The sequence below is a fragment of the Salvelinus namaycush genome, chromosome 28 (assembly GCF_016432855.1).
Source record: "Salvelinus namaycush isolate Seneca chromosome 28, SaNama_1.0, whole genome shotgun sequence".
NCBI lineage: Eukaryota > Metazoa > Chordata > Actinopteri > Salmoniformes > Salmonidae > Salvelinus > Salvelinus namaycush.
This window is the reverse complement of record NC_052334.1, coordinates 38,937,531-38,958,935: the sequence shown is the minus strand read 5'-3', so window position 1 is coordinate 38,958,935 and position 21,405 is coordinate 38,937,531. Positions and strand designations below refer to the sequence as shown.

The 21,405-nt window shown below is 44.3% G+C and overlaps 1 protein-coding gene across 1 annotated transcript in view; it reads right to left on the bottom strand.

Annotated features, from left to right (window-relative positions):
- Positions 1–21,405, bottom strand: part of pacrg (PARK2 co-regulated) — a 250,947-nt gene that overhangs the window by 205,689 nt on the left and 23,853 nt on the right. The window contains exon 2 of the mRNA XM_038967476.1: positions 11,185–11,319. Coding sequence (XP_038823404.1) covers positions 11,185–11,319 — 135 coding nt within the window. The remainder of the gene's footprint in view (positions 1–11,184; positions 11,320–21,405) is intronic.

The window sequence follows — 21,405 nt, the reverse complement described above, 5'->3', positions numbered from 1 at the left end:
TCCCACCTGTGTTTGTGGGATCTTGTTTATGTGTAGTTGCCTGTGAGGGCACTCCATTGTCTTCACGTTTCGTTCATTCTTTTTGTGCGTTTTCAGTTAATAAATATGTGGAAACCATATCACGCTGCACCTTGGTCCGATAATTCTTACAACGAACGTGACAGTACCGGTGCTCGACCAGTCGGCGAAAGCCAACATCACCCACGACAGAGAACGGTTGATTATCAAGGGCAATGAATTAAATTATCTTGGCTTTAATGGATTTCGCCTTTGAGTTGTTTCGCTGAAATTTTGTTACTCTTTCAAATGACTGCTCGACTTGTTGACTGCTCGATCCACACAGCAGACATTGTGGGCTAGTTTAGGAATGCTATGTTGCACTTATAGCGCAACATTTTATGTGGCGTCATTACGTTATGTACCTACGTTATATAGGTATGCACGTCAGCTTTGACATAAGTTTTGCACATCGGGGCGTTAAACTAGACATCGGGCCGATACCGATGTTGGCATTTTTAGCTAATATCGTCAAATTCCGATATGTTCACCGATATATCGTGCATTCTTAATCTAAACCACTGTGAAATATCTTTCCCATAACCAAATATATTGTATTTTCAGCTGTTTGACGCAAAAACTAAACTTATGACCGGGAAGCATAGAAATAGTGCACGCAGAACAGATCTAACGCTTCTTAGACTTGTTTTCAATAACTTACGTGAGTGAATTTGGTCAGGTTGCAGAAAAAGTTACATATTGCAGCTTTAATATGGACAATTTTGTGTATTTTAGGGGGTCTTCTCCACACTTTAGGACTCATTAAAAGCTTCAGCTGCAACCTTTGTGTTTTTGCAAAATATATTTAGCTATTGTCTCATTTCCCATGAAGGGTTATAGTACAGGCACAATAGCCAGTGAGCGTCACGTTGAGTGTACTGTGAAACGCTGAGGGGCGGCTGGCGGTAGTTATCCTGCAAACGAGACCTCGCCGCGTGTGTCCGGCCGACGCTCCCCCAGCAGCCTGGCAGCTCGACAGCTGCCATTTCAACTTCACAGCGTGCCACATCGAACCCCTCCAGGGAGGCAGGCAGGGAGGGAGGGAAGCAGGGTGGGAGGAAGGCAGGGAGGTAAGAAGGGTGGGAGGCAAGTAGGCAGGGAGCGAGGAGTGCAGGCAGAGAGGGAGGCAGGCTGGCAGCGGGCCTTGATGCTGCTGTGCAGTTGAGGACTTCTCTCCTCTTTTATCCTTCCTCTCTTCTCCTCCCGAGAGGCATGTTCATACAGTACAGTATTCCTCCTATTCTCTCTCTTATTGTGTTTCATTTCTTCCTTATGACACAAAACATTCCCCGTGGAGTACAAAGCGCTCAGTAAGTTTCAGTGAGCAAGTGCGCATGTTTAACCTCGTTTTATTCTCTCTATTCAGATATTCGCTCACAAACGTATCAGGTCCTCTGAGAAGATAAGAAGACATTCATATATGGTGAAGGGAAGGTACATATGCACGAAGTGGAACGAGACAAGGACATTTCTAACAAAGAGAGTGACATTGGGAAGGTATGAGTTTTCAAGCACTATAGCCTATGGGCCTAGTTTCAATTCTCAAACAGCTAGCATTGTCCTCAGAATACTGGTTTACCTTGGAATATGTACAGCACATTCATATAATTCAGGGCCATCACATAATGTGGTTCCATACAAAGTTGATACAAGACTGAAGGCTCCATGCCAGCAACTCCATTATGTTCCAAGGTATAAAATATCAGCAATTTAGATAAGAAACCATGACAATCACTGAAACACAGGGGCTGTCAATAAAAATCCACTCCACCTCTTCACTCTCTGTTTAACATATTGTATTGGCCGACTAATAAATGACAAATAGGAAAGGACGGCACTAGACCCCGAATGAACTCCTCATCAAAATGATGTACCCAGGCCATGCAATATAGCTGTCAATAGAAAGCGCCATCAGCCACAAGGTATGACACATAAAAATGTATATTCCAGATTATTTATTTTTTGAAATGTCAATTTAAAAAAAACTTTCGTCACGGAGGTGTCTGCAATGACCCCACCCCCTTTATTCATTCCCCTTCACTCACACACAACACACTCACTCTCCACACGCATGCTGTTTCCCGGTACCCCTTCCCACTCTCCCTCCTCCCATTCGCTCAGTGCGTAATTCAATCATCCCAAGGAGATGGATATCAGTCCCCTAGGAGCGCTTACTCTCTTCATTTCCTAAAGCGCTTGATCAGATTTATTGATTGTCCCCCTCCTGTCTCACTCCTCCCTCCCCAAGCTGGGTGTTTTGCGGGCAGGAATCAATTTAGCATTTATATTCTTATGAAATGCCTCCCGCCTCAGTCCCTTGACTCCATAAAATGACAAATGGGAATACATGAGAGAGGCTGAGGAGAAGAAAAGGACAAAAAAAAGAGGACAAAACAACATAGAGAGAGAAGAGAAGACTCAGACGAGACACGGAGCAGTGAGGCAGTACAGAGATGCAGGCAGAGGATGAAGTAGAAGTTGTAATGAAATGAACAGGAGTCTCTCTGGGTCTGGAGGTCCGGATAGGCTGCAGTCTCAGGCCGTCTGGCTGGTGGGCTGCTGGTGGGGCCGAGGGGCTAACCTACTGACTGAGGAGACAGAGACAGACAGACCTCCGCTCATCTCATCCATTATTACTGAGAGCCGAGCGGCTGCCATGTCTTCTGATTGCAGGGCCCCTCAGGGCTCTATGCTGACATTTTTTACCAGGAGGAGCACATGTGCTCCTAAGTTGAAACAGGTGAAATGGTCAAATGTTGCTGACGTTTTTCTCAATACATTGCAGTCAATAGGAAAAGATGAGTGCCACAGGGTTGATGCGTAGGTCAATACATAGCAGTCAATGGGACAAGCATCAACCAAATCAAATCAAATCAAATGTATTTACAAAGCCCTTCTTACATCAAAGTGCTGTACAGAAACTCAGCCTTAAACCCCAAACAGCAAGCAATGCAGGTGTAGAAGCACGGTGGCTAGGAAAAACTGTACTAACCTGTCACACACTGAAGACCTATAGGTTCACCACTGTACTAACCTGTCACATACTGAAGACCTATAGGTTCACCACTGTACTAACCTGTCACACACTGAAGGCCTATAGGTTCACCACTGTACTGACCTGTCACACACTGAAGGCCTATAGGTTCACCACTGTACTAACCTGTCACACACTGAAGACCTATAGGTTCACCACTGTACTAACCTGTCACACACTGAAGGCCTATAGGTTCACCACTGTACTAACCTGTCACACACTGAAGGTCTATAGGTTGACCACTGTACTAACCTGTCATACACTGAAGACCTATAGGTTCACCACTGTACTAACCTGTCACACACTGAAGACCTATAGGTTCACCACTGTACTAACCTGTCATACACTGAAGGCCTATAGGTTCACCACTGTACTAACCTGTCATACACTGAAGACCTATAGGTTCACCACTGTACTAACCTGTCACACACTGAAGACCAATAGGTTCTCCACTGTACTAACCTGTCACACACTGAAGACCTATAGGTTCACCACTGTACTAACCTGTCACACACTGAAGACCTATAGGTTCACCACTGTACTAACCTGTCACACACTGAAGGCCTATAGGTTCACCACTGTACTAACCTGTCATACACTGAAGGCCTATAGGTTCACCACTGTACTAACCTGTCACACACTGAAGACCTATAGGTTCACCACTGTACTAACCTGTCACACACTGAAGGCCTATAGGTTCACCACTGTACTAACCTGTCACACACTGAAGACCTATAGGTTCACCACTGTACTAACCTGTCATACACTGAAGGCCTATAGGTTCACCACTGTACTAACCTGTCACACACTGGAGGCCTATAGGTTCACCACTGTACTAACCTGTCACACACTGAAGGCCTATAGGTTCACCACTGTACTAACCTGTCACACACTGAAGGCCTATAGGTTCACCACTGCGCAAACATGTCTATAATAGATATAAAAGGCTGTTAAGATACTGTATTCATGTTTCAAGAAAGAAGTGTATATATTTGACCTGGCGAAGCAGTTTTATGCGCTGACTGAATGGAAACTGATAATTCTGAGTTTTTTACTCCGGGAAGACATATCTGAGTCCTCACTGTCCGAGACCAAGTCAAGACCGAATACAAATGTATCCGACACCTAGACAAGACCAAGACACTCAACACGTGGTCTCGAGACCGGTCTTGAGTACTACAGCACTGGTAAATAGCCAAGGAACACAAGGACAAAGTCACACTTTAGTGGAGTTTAGCGTAAATTCTTCTAACTTCTATGCCTGTGCGTTCTAAAAATGTTTCAGCACTTCACTCTGCACTTGGCTTTCTGTAGTCCCGTGCTTAGAGCAGGGATGGGAAACTTTGATGGGGGCCACAAAAAAATCGGAATTCATTATGAGGGGCCACAATGGCTAGCGGGTCTACGTACCCACAGCCATACCCACACATGCAGTCAGAGCCGGCCCTAGCCTTTTGGGAGCCCCCCCATTTTGCGAGCAAAACATTTTAGCGGTCCCCCTCTTGACAGCAGAGAGAAGAAATTGAAGAGTTAATTTCCTGCAATTCTACACATTTTGCCATGGGGCGTAGAGAAAATGTTTCCATTTTGAAGCAGGTTTGCTGCAATTCTACACATTTTACGATGGGGTGGAGAGAAGATTTAGCAATTTTACTCATTTTGCAATGGGGCAGAGAGAAAAAAGTGCAATTTTACAGCTAACCTCCTGCAATTCTACACATTTTGCCATATCATATTTTATATGATATCTGAGTGAGAGTGACTAACAAAATCAATGGGGGCCCCACAGTCAATGGGGGCCCCATAATTACTATAAGTTTAGAAAGCTGGCAGCTAGACCAACTTACCAATCTAAAAAATGTTAGCTGACTTGGGCTAACTGAGTGAGGACTGTCAGTGACTGACATAACAAGAGAAAAACTGCTGATGGACAAACAACTGCATCTTGTGTATTCTACTATACTAACTCTCAATAGTAAATTGAGACCCCGACTGAGTTCCCAAAATGTTTTTGGAAACTGATCCGCGAGCCGCCAGTTGCCCAACCCTGGCTTAGAGTAACCGTTCCAGGCAGCCAGGCCTTTGGCTTCCAACCTCCAACGTCATGACAGGGGCCAGACGCACGGGAGAGAGAGACTCCCACTATTCCTCTTATCTGTTGGCAGCACATGTTCCTCATACGTGTAAAGCTTTTACCTGCGTGAGCCACATTACAGCACTGGGCTTTTACAGCTGTAGTGGAAAGCCAGAGAGCCAAATTACCTACTCGGGAAACAACCTTGCCGCTTTCAATTTGCCCTTGACATTTAGATAGCATTCTCTCTTGTACCAAAAACACTCACACACACACACAGGAAAAAAACGTGCACGGACAAACACAGGTGCGTGGATGCCATGTGCGCACACTCTCCAGACACACACACCGTCTCTCTCTTTTTCTCTCCTGCTCAAAACGAACACACGCCACCCAGCAGGATAACACAAATCCAAACACATGCTGATACAGTCTTCACTATTATCAAGAGGAGTTCAGGCAAATTGTACCATTACAAAATAAAGTAATCCCTTTTCCATCCTCTGAAGAACAGACAGATCATGACTGGTGGGGAAAGCTGCTGTACTTCAGTTATGCTTTGTTTTGGAAAATGTAAAAAAAAGACAAAGGATCAGGCCAGTATTTTTCACCACTTTTCCCACTATTCAGTAATGTGATGATGAAGTAGGGATGGGCACGGTCAGAGCCATATAGAGCGTTATGCCAGGTTGTAGAACGGCCGCGATGTTAGCGCCGATAGATAAAGCTGTAACGATTGTCGTCGGGAGAAGGAGAGGAGGACCAAAGTGCAGCGTGGTACGTATCCATAATACTTTTAATAAAGACGAACACGCGAACAAAAACAACAAAACGACCAACGAACAGTTCTGAAAGGTGCAACAAACACTAAACAGAAAATAACCACCCACAAACACAGGTGGGAACAGGCTACCTAAGTATGTTTCTCAATGTTTCTCAAACAACGATAGACAGCTGCCTCTGATTGAGAACCATACCAGGCCAAACACATAGAAATACAAAACAAGGACAACATAGAACACCAGACATAGAATGCCCACCCAAACTCACGCCCTGACCAACCAAAATAGAGACATAAAAAGGATCTCTAAGGTCGGGGCGTGACAAAAACGTTATTCTTGAAATGTTTCTGATGTAACAGAGCAAAACAAGAGTAGCAAATTGAACAGATGTTTTTATTGATTAGCATTGGGGATAATGTGTATCCAAGTCTGTAATGTGTTGTGGTGTCAACAAATTGCATATCTGCTTTCACTGAACATCTTCATAGGTTTTGAAACTATCAGAAAAAAACAGCACAATGCAGAAGCGTTAATTATCACTTAGCAACGGCTATGGAGGAAAAAGTGCCGCTCTCGGGAACGTTTAACCACATTGGCCTAACTCCTTATATATATATATATATACTGTATATATATATGGCTCTGAGCACAGTTATTCAAATATTTGAATATCCGAACGTTAGTATTCGATTACTTGGTGGAGTATTCATAAAAATAAAATAAAAATAGGCCTTTTTTTTTTTTAAGGCTTTATCTCAAATTAAATCAAATGATCTGTGTGACATTGCTACATAGACTACATGATAGACCATTACATTAAACATTTTTATAAAACAAACGTTTTATGACAGTTTTTATGAGTGCGCTCCACTGGTAACTAGGGCCAAAAGTTCGTCTTAGCATGGGCAGCGCTGTTGAGTCAACTGGGTGGGACTTCCAACTTCATTGGCTGATTCCTGATGGTGACCCTGTTGGAATTATGTCCAACCGGCTCATCAGGAGGGATCAGCCAATCGTGAAGAAGAACTGGAGATAGCCTCGATGACGCTACCCATTCCGTCACAGACGCTATAATGGCACAGATACAAAGATGAGTCCTCTATCTACAGTATCTCTATAGGAATCCATTGAATACATGCAACAGGGGGGGAAAAATTGCATTAAAACACGTTTTTCGGAAGGGCTGTGGTCACCATGCAACTAATACATTAAATATATACATCTCATGGTAGTGTGGAGCTACAGTATTTTATACTTTTTTCCCATTTACGTCTTATAGCAACCCTATATTCTTGGCAGCCCTGGTGTGAAGGGGAGGAAAGGCAGAGCAGACTGTCATATGACCCTAAATATTTTGACGTGCAATTTGGAATTACAATTTAAGAGAACCAGTGCTTCTATAGGGGGAGAAAATCTCACATCATTAACGTTTGGGAGCGATGTTCTGGTGCGTGCACGAGTAATATATTGTATCAATTCGCTTGACCCTAGAGAACCACGAGTTCTTTCAGGTTTCGCACTGTATGTTCTGAAGGTTTGTATAATAATAAAGTGTATAGGCTATGGCTATTAAATGTCCCTGGAGTAGCCTATAGGGCTACTATTTCCTTTCTTTTAGAAACAATACTAAACATACACATACAAACGACAACATCATACAAACATCAACTACATCACACTTCCCCAGCCCCCCCCCCCCCCCCCCCCCCACTCCACCACTGCTTTGATCTCCCATCAGGTCTCAAATCAGACATTTAAATTGTGCGCACTCTTCATATGGACAGGCTGTGGTGGGATGGGAGGGTAGGAAAGGTATTTGTCTGACTGTTCCTATTTTTTGTTTCCTGCTGTATTTTATGTTTGTTTGGGCCTATGTGATGTGTGTGAGAAGTGCTAAGATTTCCTCTCGTAGGACAAACGTGAATCTGAATCGTTTTCACTTTTCCATCATATGACTTGTCATAAATCAAATGCATTGATATAGTTTCCTTCAATCAATAAATTACAGTTTAATGCTGGCATTCTTTTCTCCTTCATGCCTTTCTGCGTTGGACTTGGCCTCATGTCTTCTGAAAGTACCATAATTAGATTCAGCTCTGATGAAGGCATAACTGCCGAAAGAGTCAGCCTGCCCGGACTCAAATAAAAAGGTGAAATGAGGTAAGGTCTTTGTCTTTTTAAAAACATTTCGGAATGCCGCTGTTTCCCAATGTTCTTGAACTTGGGCTAATTATGTTCTGGCCCGCCAACTAGCTGCAAGTTCAGGAACAAATTGGCTCTTCATTCAAAGACTCAATCATGGACACACTTACTGACAGTTGTGGCTGCTTTGCATGATGTATTGTTGTCTCTACCTTCTTGCTCTTTGTGCTGTTGTCTGTGCCCAACAATGTTTGTACCCTGTTGTGTGTTGCAACCATGTTGTCATGTTGTGTCATGCTATGCTGTCGTCTTAGGTCTCTCTTTATGTAGTCGTGATGTGTGTTTTGTCCTACTTTTTTATTTTATTTATTTTTTATTTTTAATCCCAGCCCCCAAACCAGCAGGAGGCCTTTCGGTAGGCCATCATTGTAAATACGAATTTGTTCTTAACTGACTTGCCTAGTTAAATAAAGGTTAAATAAAAAATATAGTGCTAAACTTGAAGAACTTGTGTTTGCCTCTGTGAAGTTACATTAGATGTTGCTCACCAGCGAGCTCTGAAGAAGAAACGATGATACAATGTAGCATAACACCACTGCACGCAAACTGCACAGATGTGAGATTTGTTTAAATAGAAGCACTAGTCCTCTTACATTTTTATTCCAGGTTGCATATCGGACAGTCTGCCCTCCCCATAACTGTCACGCCAAGCATAGGGTAGCTATACTGAAATGGGAAAATAATGTACCTGTGAAAAAACTATGAAATAGCTCCCCTATATAGTTAATGTATTACATTAATGGTGACCACAGACCTTCCGAAAATACAGTTCAATTGTGTTTAATGCTCCATGTATTCCACTTCAAATTTGGCTCCCAGTGTGGCAAGTTCGGGGGTATTGTGACGCATCTGACAGTTCCTTCTTTGTATCTTCCTAGACAAGCGGGAGTCGGTTTGGTCTCTTTCTCTCTCTCTCTCTCTCTCTCTCACACCTGCCCCTCCCCCATCCTTTTGCTAAAACAAACAGTGCGCAGCACATCGGCTCTCTCGAGTCACACGAGCCAGTCTCCATTGAATTGAACAAAAACAAAGGTTTTCTTTAAAACATGTATTTCGACAATCCGGATAATCCGAAAAAATACCATTGATATTATTTGGATGCTGAAACCATTTCCAATGCCCATCCGTATGACGAAGTAGAGTGGGAGAGGTGGGGGATTGTGAAAGACCTGAGAGACTGACTCCATAGAAGAGGAGGGAAGAGCCATGCGCTGCTGCTCCCTACCGCACAGACAGGGGGATGACTGGATGAGAGCAGAGACGAGAAAAGGGGAGGGGAGCAAGGGAGGCTTTCTACCCTAAGTGTGGTGCTGCAGGGGGGTGGTGACAAACACACATACTGAATAGGACACCTATACTGTATGTTACCACTGATATTTGACTTATTGGAGAAAACATGCTGTTTGTGGCTATTTCACGGTCAATTTAAGAGGCATTCCATCATGAGGACATTTACCACTCTCCTGCTCCCTCTCTCGCGCACACGTAAACACACACACAGAGCCGGCAGGGACTGTGAACTCTTGACCTCAGGCACACACACTCCTCTACACACACAAACACAGTAAACACACACTCGGATCGTGCACTCAGGCCAAATTAAATCAACACAATTTAGTGTAGTTTGTGTTTTCCTGCTATTTCCTGTTTTCTTTTTTCTTTTTTCTTCCTATAGCCAACTCTCCAGCCAAGATTAGTCCAGAGCCCCAGGCGTGAACCTCTGCCCCAAGGGCTGCCCAGTGCAAACACACAGTGGCCCCTGCGCTCGCTCCAATCATCGACTAGGCCCCCACTTTCACTATCCCCTATCAAACCACTACACTGCCCGGCATCTACTCTATTTGAAGTGATTTTAAAAGTAGAGGACGAAAACACTGGGGGTGAATTCATCGGGAATTATTAAAAAAATCTACCAAAACGGATGCGTGGTGGATCGCATGCTAGTTCAGAACACAAACACATGCTTGACTAGGCTCCCTGCAGTATGCTATACACACATGAACAGTCATCCCTCCAAGATGTTTCGCACAGTGGGGGAGTAATGAAGTAGTCTGACAGGGAGAATTAGGAGAATTCGTTACACGTGTGCATGGGTGAAATCAATAACCATAACAGCTGCACAATTTTATACACCAATTCCCGTTTTGCTGAGAGCTTTTTCACAAGAGCGCAAAGAAAGCCATTATTGTGGTAAAAGCTCACCATCCACCACACAGTATTCATTTGAACACTGTACATTAATAATTCATGCAGATGCTTTCACAATGTTTTCACCAGGAGACAGGAAAGAGTGTGTCACCTCTCTCTTTGAAGGAGGAAGAAAAAGCCTATTTGCTTTGATTCATTTAGCCTTGCTTACGTTTCTAAATGTCATTAAGTGCGGTGGGTGGTGACGACTCCGACGCAGAAGATGTGGAATATCTCGCAGCGCTGTGAGGCTATAATAAGCCAGCGTGGTTAATATAAGGAGGAGCAATCTCACTGCTGGGCTAACTGATGTGTCGAACGCTGCACTATTGAGTCTTTCTGACTGCAGCAGGTACAAATTCCGACATAGACGTAGAAAGACCGAGACAGGTCTGTCTGGACTATTGTCCTCACAGGCAATATTCGAGGACAAGCAGAACATTGATCTTGACCTACCGTGACATCATGTGTACATTGCAAACGTCCCATTGTGTTTCACAATGGATGATAACATCGCAGATGACACCGACACACATCACATATCATGTAGAGCATTGACAGCATAATAATACATACTGTAGGACCAGTGTTTCCATGTGAACAACACTGTGTGGCCTCCTACATTAAGGTGGTGTGTGAGTACATGTGATCACCTACTGTAGGCCTATACGCTGCTGAGAGTTTAGGCTGAGAGTAAAGGTAGATCCCTCTAATGATGAACATGATGAATTGCATACAGTATTGTACACTATAGGAGTAATTCACCTCATTCACAAATGTCTACTGTAGCCTCCACGTATTGCACAATCTCAACAGACTGCTCTAGTGAATGCTTTGCAGTATCCTACCTTCCATGCGATGCGATTGCCCTTGGTGTCATGCTCCAGAGCGATGGGGAAGTCTCCTCGCTCGTAGAACTTGCGGAACGCCGTGGGCTTGGCCGGCCTCTCCCGGAAGGCCCCTGCTGCCGGCGGTCCTACCACCTAGAGAGAGAGAGAAAAAGAGAGAGAGAGAGAGATAATCCTCTTTATAGAAACCAGAATTGACAGTTGTGTTTCTCAAATCCAGAATGGAATCATTGTACTGGGGGCCTTTTTTTATTATTATTTTTTTTACATATAATTCTCTGAGACACTTCTGCCTCCCTCCACTCAGGGCTGGCTAAACACAGCCTGTCTGCCACGTAGCCCGAGGCTCTGCCATGTTACTGTTCCTGTATATTGGATATGTAGTGCCAGGCTGCGAATGAATTGGACTCCTGTCGTCATTGTTGTTGTTATTGTGGTGGATGTCACTCCATAGATCTGACTCAAAGTCAATGAATGCAAACACTGGGGAGCTAGCCTTAGATTACATCACTGACTAGCGTAACAGCTGCAAACCACTTTGATGATGCAGCAGAGATAGGCCTGGTAGTTGAATCGTTTTTGGGGGTAGGGTCGTTTTTCATCCCAGCTCAAATTGAATCCGGTAATGAATGACAGAGTGGTCGTGCCAATCAGTCCCCGTGTTGAGTCCCTCGTCCCTCGCCATCTGTGGGGCCCGACGACATGACTGGCAGATGTATCACTGTCATTAATCCTTAGATTACCGCCCATTGAGAAACAACGTCTCAGTGCTGGACTACAGTGTCGTGGGACTACAGTGTAACATGAATACAGTGCCAGACAGTGACAAGACTGCGGTTCCATTGAGAAACAACGTCGTGGGACTACAGTGTAATAGGACTACATTGCCATACAGTGACAAGACTGTGGTTCCTTAGAGATAGAGCCACACATCAAACGCTATACACAATACACATGAGAGAAACGTTCTTAGAGGTAGCATGCTGAGTGGTTAAAGTAGTAGCCTGAAGTAAGTTATGAGTGAGTTTAGAATATTAAAAGGCACCCTATGGTGTCCCGGTGGACCCACCGCATCTAATGCACAATGGGATTGCAGAGGCATAAAGTAAATCTGTTTGGTGGCGTTTGTTTACTTTTAAGCGAGGGAATGCTGAATGAATAACATTAGTAGCTGGTCCCATCAGATAACATGGCACACGTTAGCCCTATGCTAACCTCACCAGGTGGCAGTGATTATATCTTGGAACAAATGCTTCACCGGCTTATCAGAGACCTTAGACTTTATATCCACCAACCAATGGCATTTCTTAAAATTGGTCAACCCTGACCACTAGAGGGATATTTTAAACCTACAAATTCAAGGTTAAGTTTTGTTCCGTTGGTCTGTAACAAAATGTTGTGTACCAACCAATATTGCATTGATGCATTCTTGAGTAGGACACTAGCTACTACTATCATGATACATTTTAACATTTTCGCATATATGACTAAATTCCACGCTTTTGTTTATCTGTTTCACACACATCAATATATATAAATTAGGTCCTTACAACATCTACGTTTAGCGTACATTGTAAAAAAGAACACACTATTAGCCGTCGTAAAATGCATAGAATTGCAGGAAATTAGCTTGAAAACTGCAAAAACTTCTCTCAGCTCCACGTACAAATTTGTAGATTTACAGGAAATTGGTTTAACATATTTTAAATGTCCCTATAACGCCAAGACGTGCCCACTACCTAAGCCCTTTTTGATCCAGAAAAAAACCTGTACTGTAAACGTTGTACTGCTCATCCTCCTCGAGTTAAATAACGCATATGTGGCAAAGCAGATGATTATAAAACTGCTTAGTGTACATTGTGGTGGGCCACAATCAATGTAATATAGCCTATGCACTATGATTATTAGGCAATAGCAGTGTGTTTTTGTGCAAGGCTGAAAGAGGTAGCTCCCTATTCAATTCATTCTTAATCTTGATTTTCAAGTTGTTGGCTATAGGCTACGTCCATCTTCAACGCAGCAATACAATACATGTAAATCTACATTTTCCAAAGGGGAAGGGGGGGGGGGAACTCATGTGAGATTCAAACCCTTGCCACAATCTGCAACAATTACATGGACACTTTAGATAGAGAGAAACTTGACCAGTCAGTCAAATACACGTGATAGTTGCTTTGATGATCCGAACATGATGTTGGACTGGTATATTAAGGACGCTTCCATGAACAAGTTTTGAAACACGTCCGACTACGTTGACAATTTTAATTGGCTAATGCAGAACTTGTGTCACCATATCCTGGTGAGGTTAGCATAGGGCTTACGTGTGGCATTTTATCTGATGGGACCAGCTACAATTTAGCGTTCTGTCACATGCAAGTAAATCATTGATTTTAATTGTCTGACACATTTTGAGCCGGATAAACTGTTTAAATTTAAATGGTTGCTTATGTTTGCAAGTACGGCTCTAATATGTCTAACTTTGCTTCCCCCTTGAGGAAGCTAGGTGAATTGCAACAACACGTATAATAAACAACTCTCCCCCTCCCCCGCAACACGGTGGAGACTCGCGCTGAAGTCTTACTTTCAGTTTGGTCCACCAGCTTCAAACAGCTGAAAGTACGATATGTTTTGTTATTGACATTTGTAAGGAATTGTATTAGATATTGGTAACTTGTTTTAACAACTTCTCAACATTAGCTATGGTTGACACAATATACACACTCCCTTTTTCTATTGGACATATGCTGGACTCATTGGACACATGCACGACACCCACAACTCCCCTCCCCCATGACAATCACTCAGACACACACAACTCAGGGTTGGAGCTCCAGACAAAGAACTACCTCAGGAACCAATGGAACGTGGACACCAGGCCTGTACAGGACTACCCAAGACCCAGATCGACCAATCGGAAGGCCAGACTCGCAGATCAACCTACTTTGCTTGTTGTCTATATATAAAACTGTACAACTGTGGAAACACTCCCTTTTCCTGACGACCCCATACGGATCAGATAGAAAGAGCCGTGCTGCACGCTTTGCATAATATTTTTACACTTGAATAAACCTGCCTTATTATAAAATTATCCACCTCGTCCTATGTCTCCACTTGGTCTCCTGTCTCAAGTAAAACGAATTATCAACACAATATAATTCAAAACGATTTAGATGGTGCAATGATTCTCTACACTCTCAATTGCTTATTTTATCACATAAACTGAAATTGAGCTAACAGTGTACAATTTTAGCAACCAGGAAATGGCAAAGCGATTTCTACACGTTGGACGCTCGCCAAAGTCTGCTATTGTTGGTTGTGCTCGAGGACGAGATGCCCACGCCTCTGAGTAATGCTGATGGAAGAGAGGGAGGGTGCAACTTTCCCATTTGACAACAAAACATTTTGTGCTGCATTTTCAGAATGGTATTTTGTATGGGCCCAAACATGTTTTTTTGTCACAGAAAAAAAAGTGGGAAACACTATCATTCCACTACATTACAAAGATATGACATAATGCTCCTTTAATAGGCACCGGTTGGCATACCTGCAGGAGTGTGAACAAGCAAAACAACTATGACTAACCATGCATTTAAAAGCACAAGAAAAATAATCATCTGCATGAAGGTCATTTGCAGGGTAGCCTCGTTTTGCATTATCCATCACAAATGATATTCCGGTCAAAATGTTGCATGCCTGAATGTCCCTGCAATGTTTTAATGCTCCTCTTCTTTCTTTTTTTTTTTTTTTACAAAGGCCCTACTATAGTATACCTTGGTTAACGTCGTATAGTAGTATTTCATTAAAACACTGTTTGGCTCTTTATATGACTAAACGCCTTTGAGTCTGAGATACAATCACCACAGTGCAGTTTGAGGCTTTTTTTTTAGGTTACAGAGTGAATGCAAAACCTTCTGTCTTGTTCCCTCAGCCACGGAGGAAAAAAGGAAGACTTGCAGATACATTTTAGCAGACACTCTTATCCAGAGCGACTTACAGGAGCAATTAGGGTTAAGTGTCTTGCTAGTCGGCTCAGGGATTCAAACCAGCAACCTTTCGGTTACTGGCCCAATGCTCTTAGTCGCTAGGCTACCTACCGGCCCATCAGTGATGCTCCAGCTGCCTGGCGCAACAAAAGCCTTCACATCCAGGTAGCATTGCTCTGCCGGCAGCTAAAAATAGCCATGGAGAAAATGAACTCCAGGCTGCATTGACTGGGCCAGGCAGCTTTTATGCTCAGAAGTGATGACACCGCAGTCGATTCCATCTCGCGCGCCACACTGTACCCTTCAGTGAACTCCCCTCTCCTTTCAACTGTCATCAGCAACCAACCCCCATTCCCCCTTCCAGAACCAAACTAATCTTTTTTCTGGCCACAACAATAACACAACAGCACAGACTCTAAGAACCTTTCTCCCCCCCCCCACACCCCCGTTCCTCGGCTGCACTGTACCTCGGGGGCTTTGACTGTAATAGGAATCGTGGCGCTCTGAGATTATCACTTGCCGACTTCCTGATGTGATCCGGGAGTCGGCTACCGATTGGGATTCATGGCTTTCTGCTTAAGCTCCCAACATGAAAGTGCTGCGAGAGATCAAAAGCCATGATGTAGGAGGTGTGAGCACAGTGGCTCGGTGCTAATTTCCTGTCCTAGATGGGAGGCGGGAGGTGACTGGCCATTTGCTGGAAACACCTGCTAATTCTGTTTCTGTTCAGAGCATGTTCTTTGCACATTGAGCAGTATTTTTTCCTTTAGATCTGATTTAATATTATGTGTCTTGAATGTCTCTCTCTTCAACCTTAATCTTCTCTCACCCACTGTGCATCTCAGTCCTTCCACTCAGTTCATGGTGTAAGAGGCCGAAGAGGTGGTAATTGAAATGCTAATAACTTCATGCTGAGCAGTGCAGTGCTCTGCAATATCAATCTGACCCCCTCCCCTGCTAAAAATACAGAACGTGATAGATAAAACGCACACACACAAAAATGCACACTCACACACACAGACACACACCAGGGGTCTGTGCATTAGCAGTTTCAAAACGCAGACCATAACAAAATATGCGTTTGAAACTATTTCATCTGCGTTTTATATTGAAAGGCAACAATGTTTTTTTGCAGCTAAAAATAGCCATGGATAAAATGAACTCCAGACTGCATTGACTGGGCCAGGTGGCTTTTTTGGTCAAAAGTGATGAGACCGCAGTCAATTCCACCTCGCACACCACACGGTACCCTTCACCGAACTCCCCTCTCCTTTCAACTGTTGTCAGCAACCAACACCCATTTCCCCTTCTTCCAGACCTAAACTAATATTTTTTTCTGGCCCACCACAAAAAACACTAGACATGCCATCAGGGGTCTCTTCACAGTCCCCAAATCCAGAACGAATTCAAGGCAACACACAGTATTATATAGAGCCATGATCACATGGAACTCCCTTCCATCTGAAATTACTCAAGCAAACAGCAATATTAGCTTTAAAAAAAATAATAAAACAACACAACCCCTCTCCCCTATCTAACCTAGTTGTAATGTCCATGTTAATGTTTTTATATTGTATGTAACTTGTAAAGTATTTTTGTCTGTAAGGTCTTTTTCGTTATGTGTCGAATCCGAGGAAGACTAGCTGTCGCCATTGGCGTCGGCTAATAAGGATTCTAATAAACCTCCCCACAAAAAAAACAGCACAGACTCTGAGACCCGCTATCCCTTCTCCCCAGCCTCCCCCCTCGTTCCTCGGCTGCACTGTACCTCGGGGGCTTTGACTGGAGTAAGAATTGTGGCGCTCTGAAATGATCACCCGCTGACTTCCTGATGTGATCCGGGAGCCCGCTCCCGATTGGGATTCATGGCGTTCCTGCCTAAGCCCCCAACGTGAAAGTGCAGTGATATATCAGAAGCCATGATGTAGGAGGTGTGAGCACTGTGGCTCGGTGCTAATTTCCTGTCCTGGATGGGAGGTGGGAGGTGACTGGCCATTTGCTGGAGCATGTTCTTTTTCCTCTAGATCTTCTTTCATTTTACATGTCTTAAATGTCTCTCTCTCCCCCCTGTGCATCTCACTCCATCTCCTCAGTTCATGGTGTGAGAGGTGGTCATTGAAATGCTAATAACATATGCCATTTAGCAGACGCTTTTATCCAAAGCAACTTAGTCACGCGGGCATACATTATACGTAAGGGTAATCCCGGGAATCAAACCCCCTACCTTGTTACAAGTGCCATGCTCTACCAACTGAGCTACAAAGAACTGCAATAGCTTGATGCTGGGCAGTGCAGTGATCTAACAATCTGCTAAAAATACAGAATGAGAGAGACGTGCGTGCGCGCGCACACACAAACACGCACACACACACACCAGGAGTCGCGTTAGCGTTTTCAAAATGCAGACCATAGAAAAATATCAGTTACATCTGCTATCCAACGCATCAAGAGATTACACAGACATTTTTAAGCCTAAACATTGCACATGAATTATACTACAATGATGGCATAGCCTAAACGAAAAACTCGTATAATACTTTTATTTCCCTTTTGACCCACATTTTAATCGCATACACATTCAGGAAAAATCCAGAATATCAAAAGCGGGCGCAGCGGTCTAGGGCAATGCATCGCTGTGCTTGAGGCGTCACTACAGAGCAGGCTGCGTCAGGGAGACCCATGAGGCGACGCACAATTGGCCCAGCGTCATCCGGGTTAGGGAAGGGTTTGGATGTCCTTGTCCCATCGCACTCTCGCGACTCCTGTGGCGGGCCAAGGTGCATGCTCGCTGACACGGTCGCCAGTTGTGCGGCTGGCTTCCGGGTTCAGCGAGCAGTACAGCTTGGCAGGGTCGTATTTCGGAGGACGCATGGCTCTCGAGTTGCAGCGATGAGACAAGACTGTAACTACCAATTGGATATCACGAAATTGGGGAGAAAAAGGGGTAACAAGTAAATCCAAATCAAATCAAATAAATAGATTATCAATAGTGTCACACCAGCAGGAACCAATGGGATTCTCAAGGAGGGAGTTCCTGTAGATGTTGCGCCCATAAGCAGGAACCAATGGGATGTTCGAGGAGGGGTGTTCATGCAGATGTTGAGCCCACATGCAGGAACCAATGGCATACTTGAGGGAGGCGTTCCTACAGATGCAGGAATGCCCACATGCAGGAATGCCCCAAATTGCGTCCCGCAATCACAAACTATTGGAAAATAGCATTGTTTTCATCAGAAGACGACATAATTGCAGCGCTATTTAGTTAGCAACCAAAGATAAGTAAAAGCTTACAGTGAAAGAGCAAGGTATTGCTTGCAAACAGGATGCATGGCCATCAGATTTCTTATGTTTACCATAGAAAGAATGTAGCCAGAATGAAGTTCATCTTGCAAATTTAACTTGCTAAAACAACCGGAGAAAAGTAACCATTGCCTCGTCCTCTCTGCCATCAGTCAGAGTGCTGTCTGCTGATCAAATGCTAGTTTGTGAATGTGGGAATTGGATTGGTCTGACGATGAGAGCAAAGATTTCTCACCCGAGTGGAGAAGTCTAACTGAAGCGCAAAACTTGTCGGAAGCGGAGCAGAAATTAGAATGAGAAGCCTTTTAGAGCTACGTTTACAAATGCGACGTTAGCGCGACCCCTGACACACAAACACACACACACACACAGACTTACACACAATATTCTGCCCTCAGTGGTGGTCATAAGCTGAGCCTCTGAGGCAGAGTGTTAAACTTGAAGTAGCTTCGTAACACTATTAAACCAGAATTGTCAGGTTCTCTGCCACTGGTGCACATAAGGGAGTAATAACAAGGCGACGGCGGTCAGATGCACTCCAGGCTGTCATTTCTTTCAAGCCCCTTCTCATTTTGTCTGCTATCCTTTTTTCCCTCTAATGCCCGTGTCCACTCCTTTCCTTCCGTGAACGGCATCCTACAACCTCAACTTAGCTTCCCCCTTGGAAGTTGCATGGTTGAGCCCCCTGTGGAGGTGATTGGCCTAGCCAGCAGCGGACGAGACCTGTGCTACTGTCATTTATAAGGTGTCATCCTGTGGAACAAAGATGCCTGCTCTAACCTTATTAGTATGGCGCATCCATGTGCTGCTGACACAGGGGCAGCGGAATAGGGAAGGGGAGAGAGAGAGATGGGGGAGGGAGAGAGAGAGACAGGAGCTGCGGCTCATCAATTCTGAGAGTGAGTTCGCCGTGGCGACGGTGGTGCGGCTTGTAGGTGATCCATCAACCTGCCTGGGCCTCCAGCTCTCCCCGCCGGCGCCCCAAAACGCCTCTGAAAGTCATTGATGGATGTTTGGTGAGGGGCCGTCAATTCACTCTCAGCTCAGGTAGAGCCCGCACTCTCATTTATATTTTTTATATCTCTCTCCTGCTTCGCTCATTCTCCTTCTCTTTTTGGGGGTAATATTGCATTTTGCATTTGCCGGGGAATGAGGGTGCCACTGCTTACTGAGGCGGCGAGGGGAGTTGCTGGAAAAGGAAGCACACTTGCTTGCTCTCTCTCTCTTTCTCTTGCTCTGTATATCTCCTTTCTCGGTTGAGGGGTTATTGAAATCTACCGCGATGCAAAAGGCGGCCTTTTTCTTTCCGGGCGCGAGCGAGTGAGACGGTGGGTGAGTCACAGAGGGAGAGGATGGCGGAGAGAGACAGATGGAGCCTCTTCTGATAAGGTCAGGCTGCACATCACTGCCGCAGGCAACAAAATTAGCTCTCTTTATTTATGGGGCACTTGCCCAGTCGAACAATATGCACTTGCCAGAGATGTGTGAATCTCTCCGACGAGATTTCAAAGAATTCACGAATAAAAACTAACAGAGGCACCTAGACCGGTTTCTCTTTTCTTTCACATCCTCTTATCCAAACAATGAATATGTCACTTGTTAGGCTTACTCATTTACTCTCTTTGAAACTGCAGGGTGAAATAGTCTGAGTACACAGTTACTATTAGCTATCCTTAGATTCATTAGTAATTGTGCATATCTTTTTCATGAGACCAAACAGACAGGCTAGTCAGCTGGAGCAGAAACAGTCGGTAAATCAATTTCATTGTGTGAAGAAAATGACTGGTAGATGGCTCTTTTGTTAAAAGACAAGGTCAGGAGACAGAAAATGATAGCGGAATGCTCCAGTCGACAGGGGAATTGAAGGCTAAAATGTAGGCTGGTACAGTCTGCGTTCCTGCTTACAAAGTCACCGAGGCACTTTGTGATTGTCATTGTGTCATACCAACGAGGGCATACACGTTTGCGGGAGGTATTGTCTGTAATGAAAAATGACAAGTTACGGGCAAAGACAACAACTAGCACAGCATTGGCAGTCACCTTTCAGAACAAAGACAAAGGGAGATGAAAGGATAAGGAAAAAGCATTCAACGATGGGAGGGATAGGATAACATTTTACAAACGTACATTCTTGAAGCTTTTAATAAGCTGTCATTTATTTTTCTGTTTACCTCAGCGAGTGTATTGTCATTCAGATCAGAAAACAGTGGAGCTGGAGAGCAGGTGAATGAATACCCCTCAAAGCTGGTTACGTTTCCAGTGGGCGGCCCACTTATCTCCCGGGCTGCCTGGCCTCTGCTCGCTGCTTCACAGACGAGAGAGGCCTATTTGGTGATTCATGTCGGAAAACCGCAGTTGTGATCGCTCAAAATGAATCATATTGCATGGCTAAGAGTTCCACTCCTACTTGTCAAGTGATTCCTAAGGACCCATATGCACTGGATGAATCAGGGAGGCAAACAACATTGCATAAATAGGCCTAGGCATGCAACACATATTCAAACTATATCCTGAAAACATAGCCCACACCGCACAAATAGGCTACACACACTATGCTTTTGTTATTCCTGTTACTCTGTAATGGTATTTGTATGAAACAGAGGAGTGCAAGCCAGGTGAGCAGGGAGTTCATTGATCAGTGACTCACTACTTCAGTGGCAGTTTAAAAATAAACGACCTCAAGGCCCTGTTAAACGGGTCAGCGTGGCTGTTACTGCACACAGTGGTGGAACACCTCCTCAGAGCCTCTCTGCGAGCAGGCTTCTTAGAGTGCTGGGCACGCACCCGAGCCACGCTTTGCTTTTACGGCCCTAATCAGTGACGACACCTGAAGGCATTAAAACACCGGGCCAGGCCATCAAATTAATGACACACACAAGGAAAATAACACCCGTCGCCGGTAGAGAAGACTTTAACATCTGAAAGATTTAATTTGCTA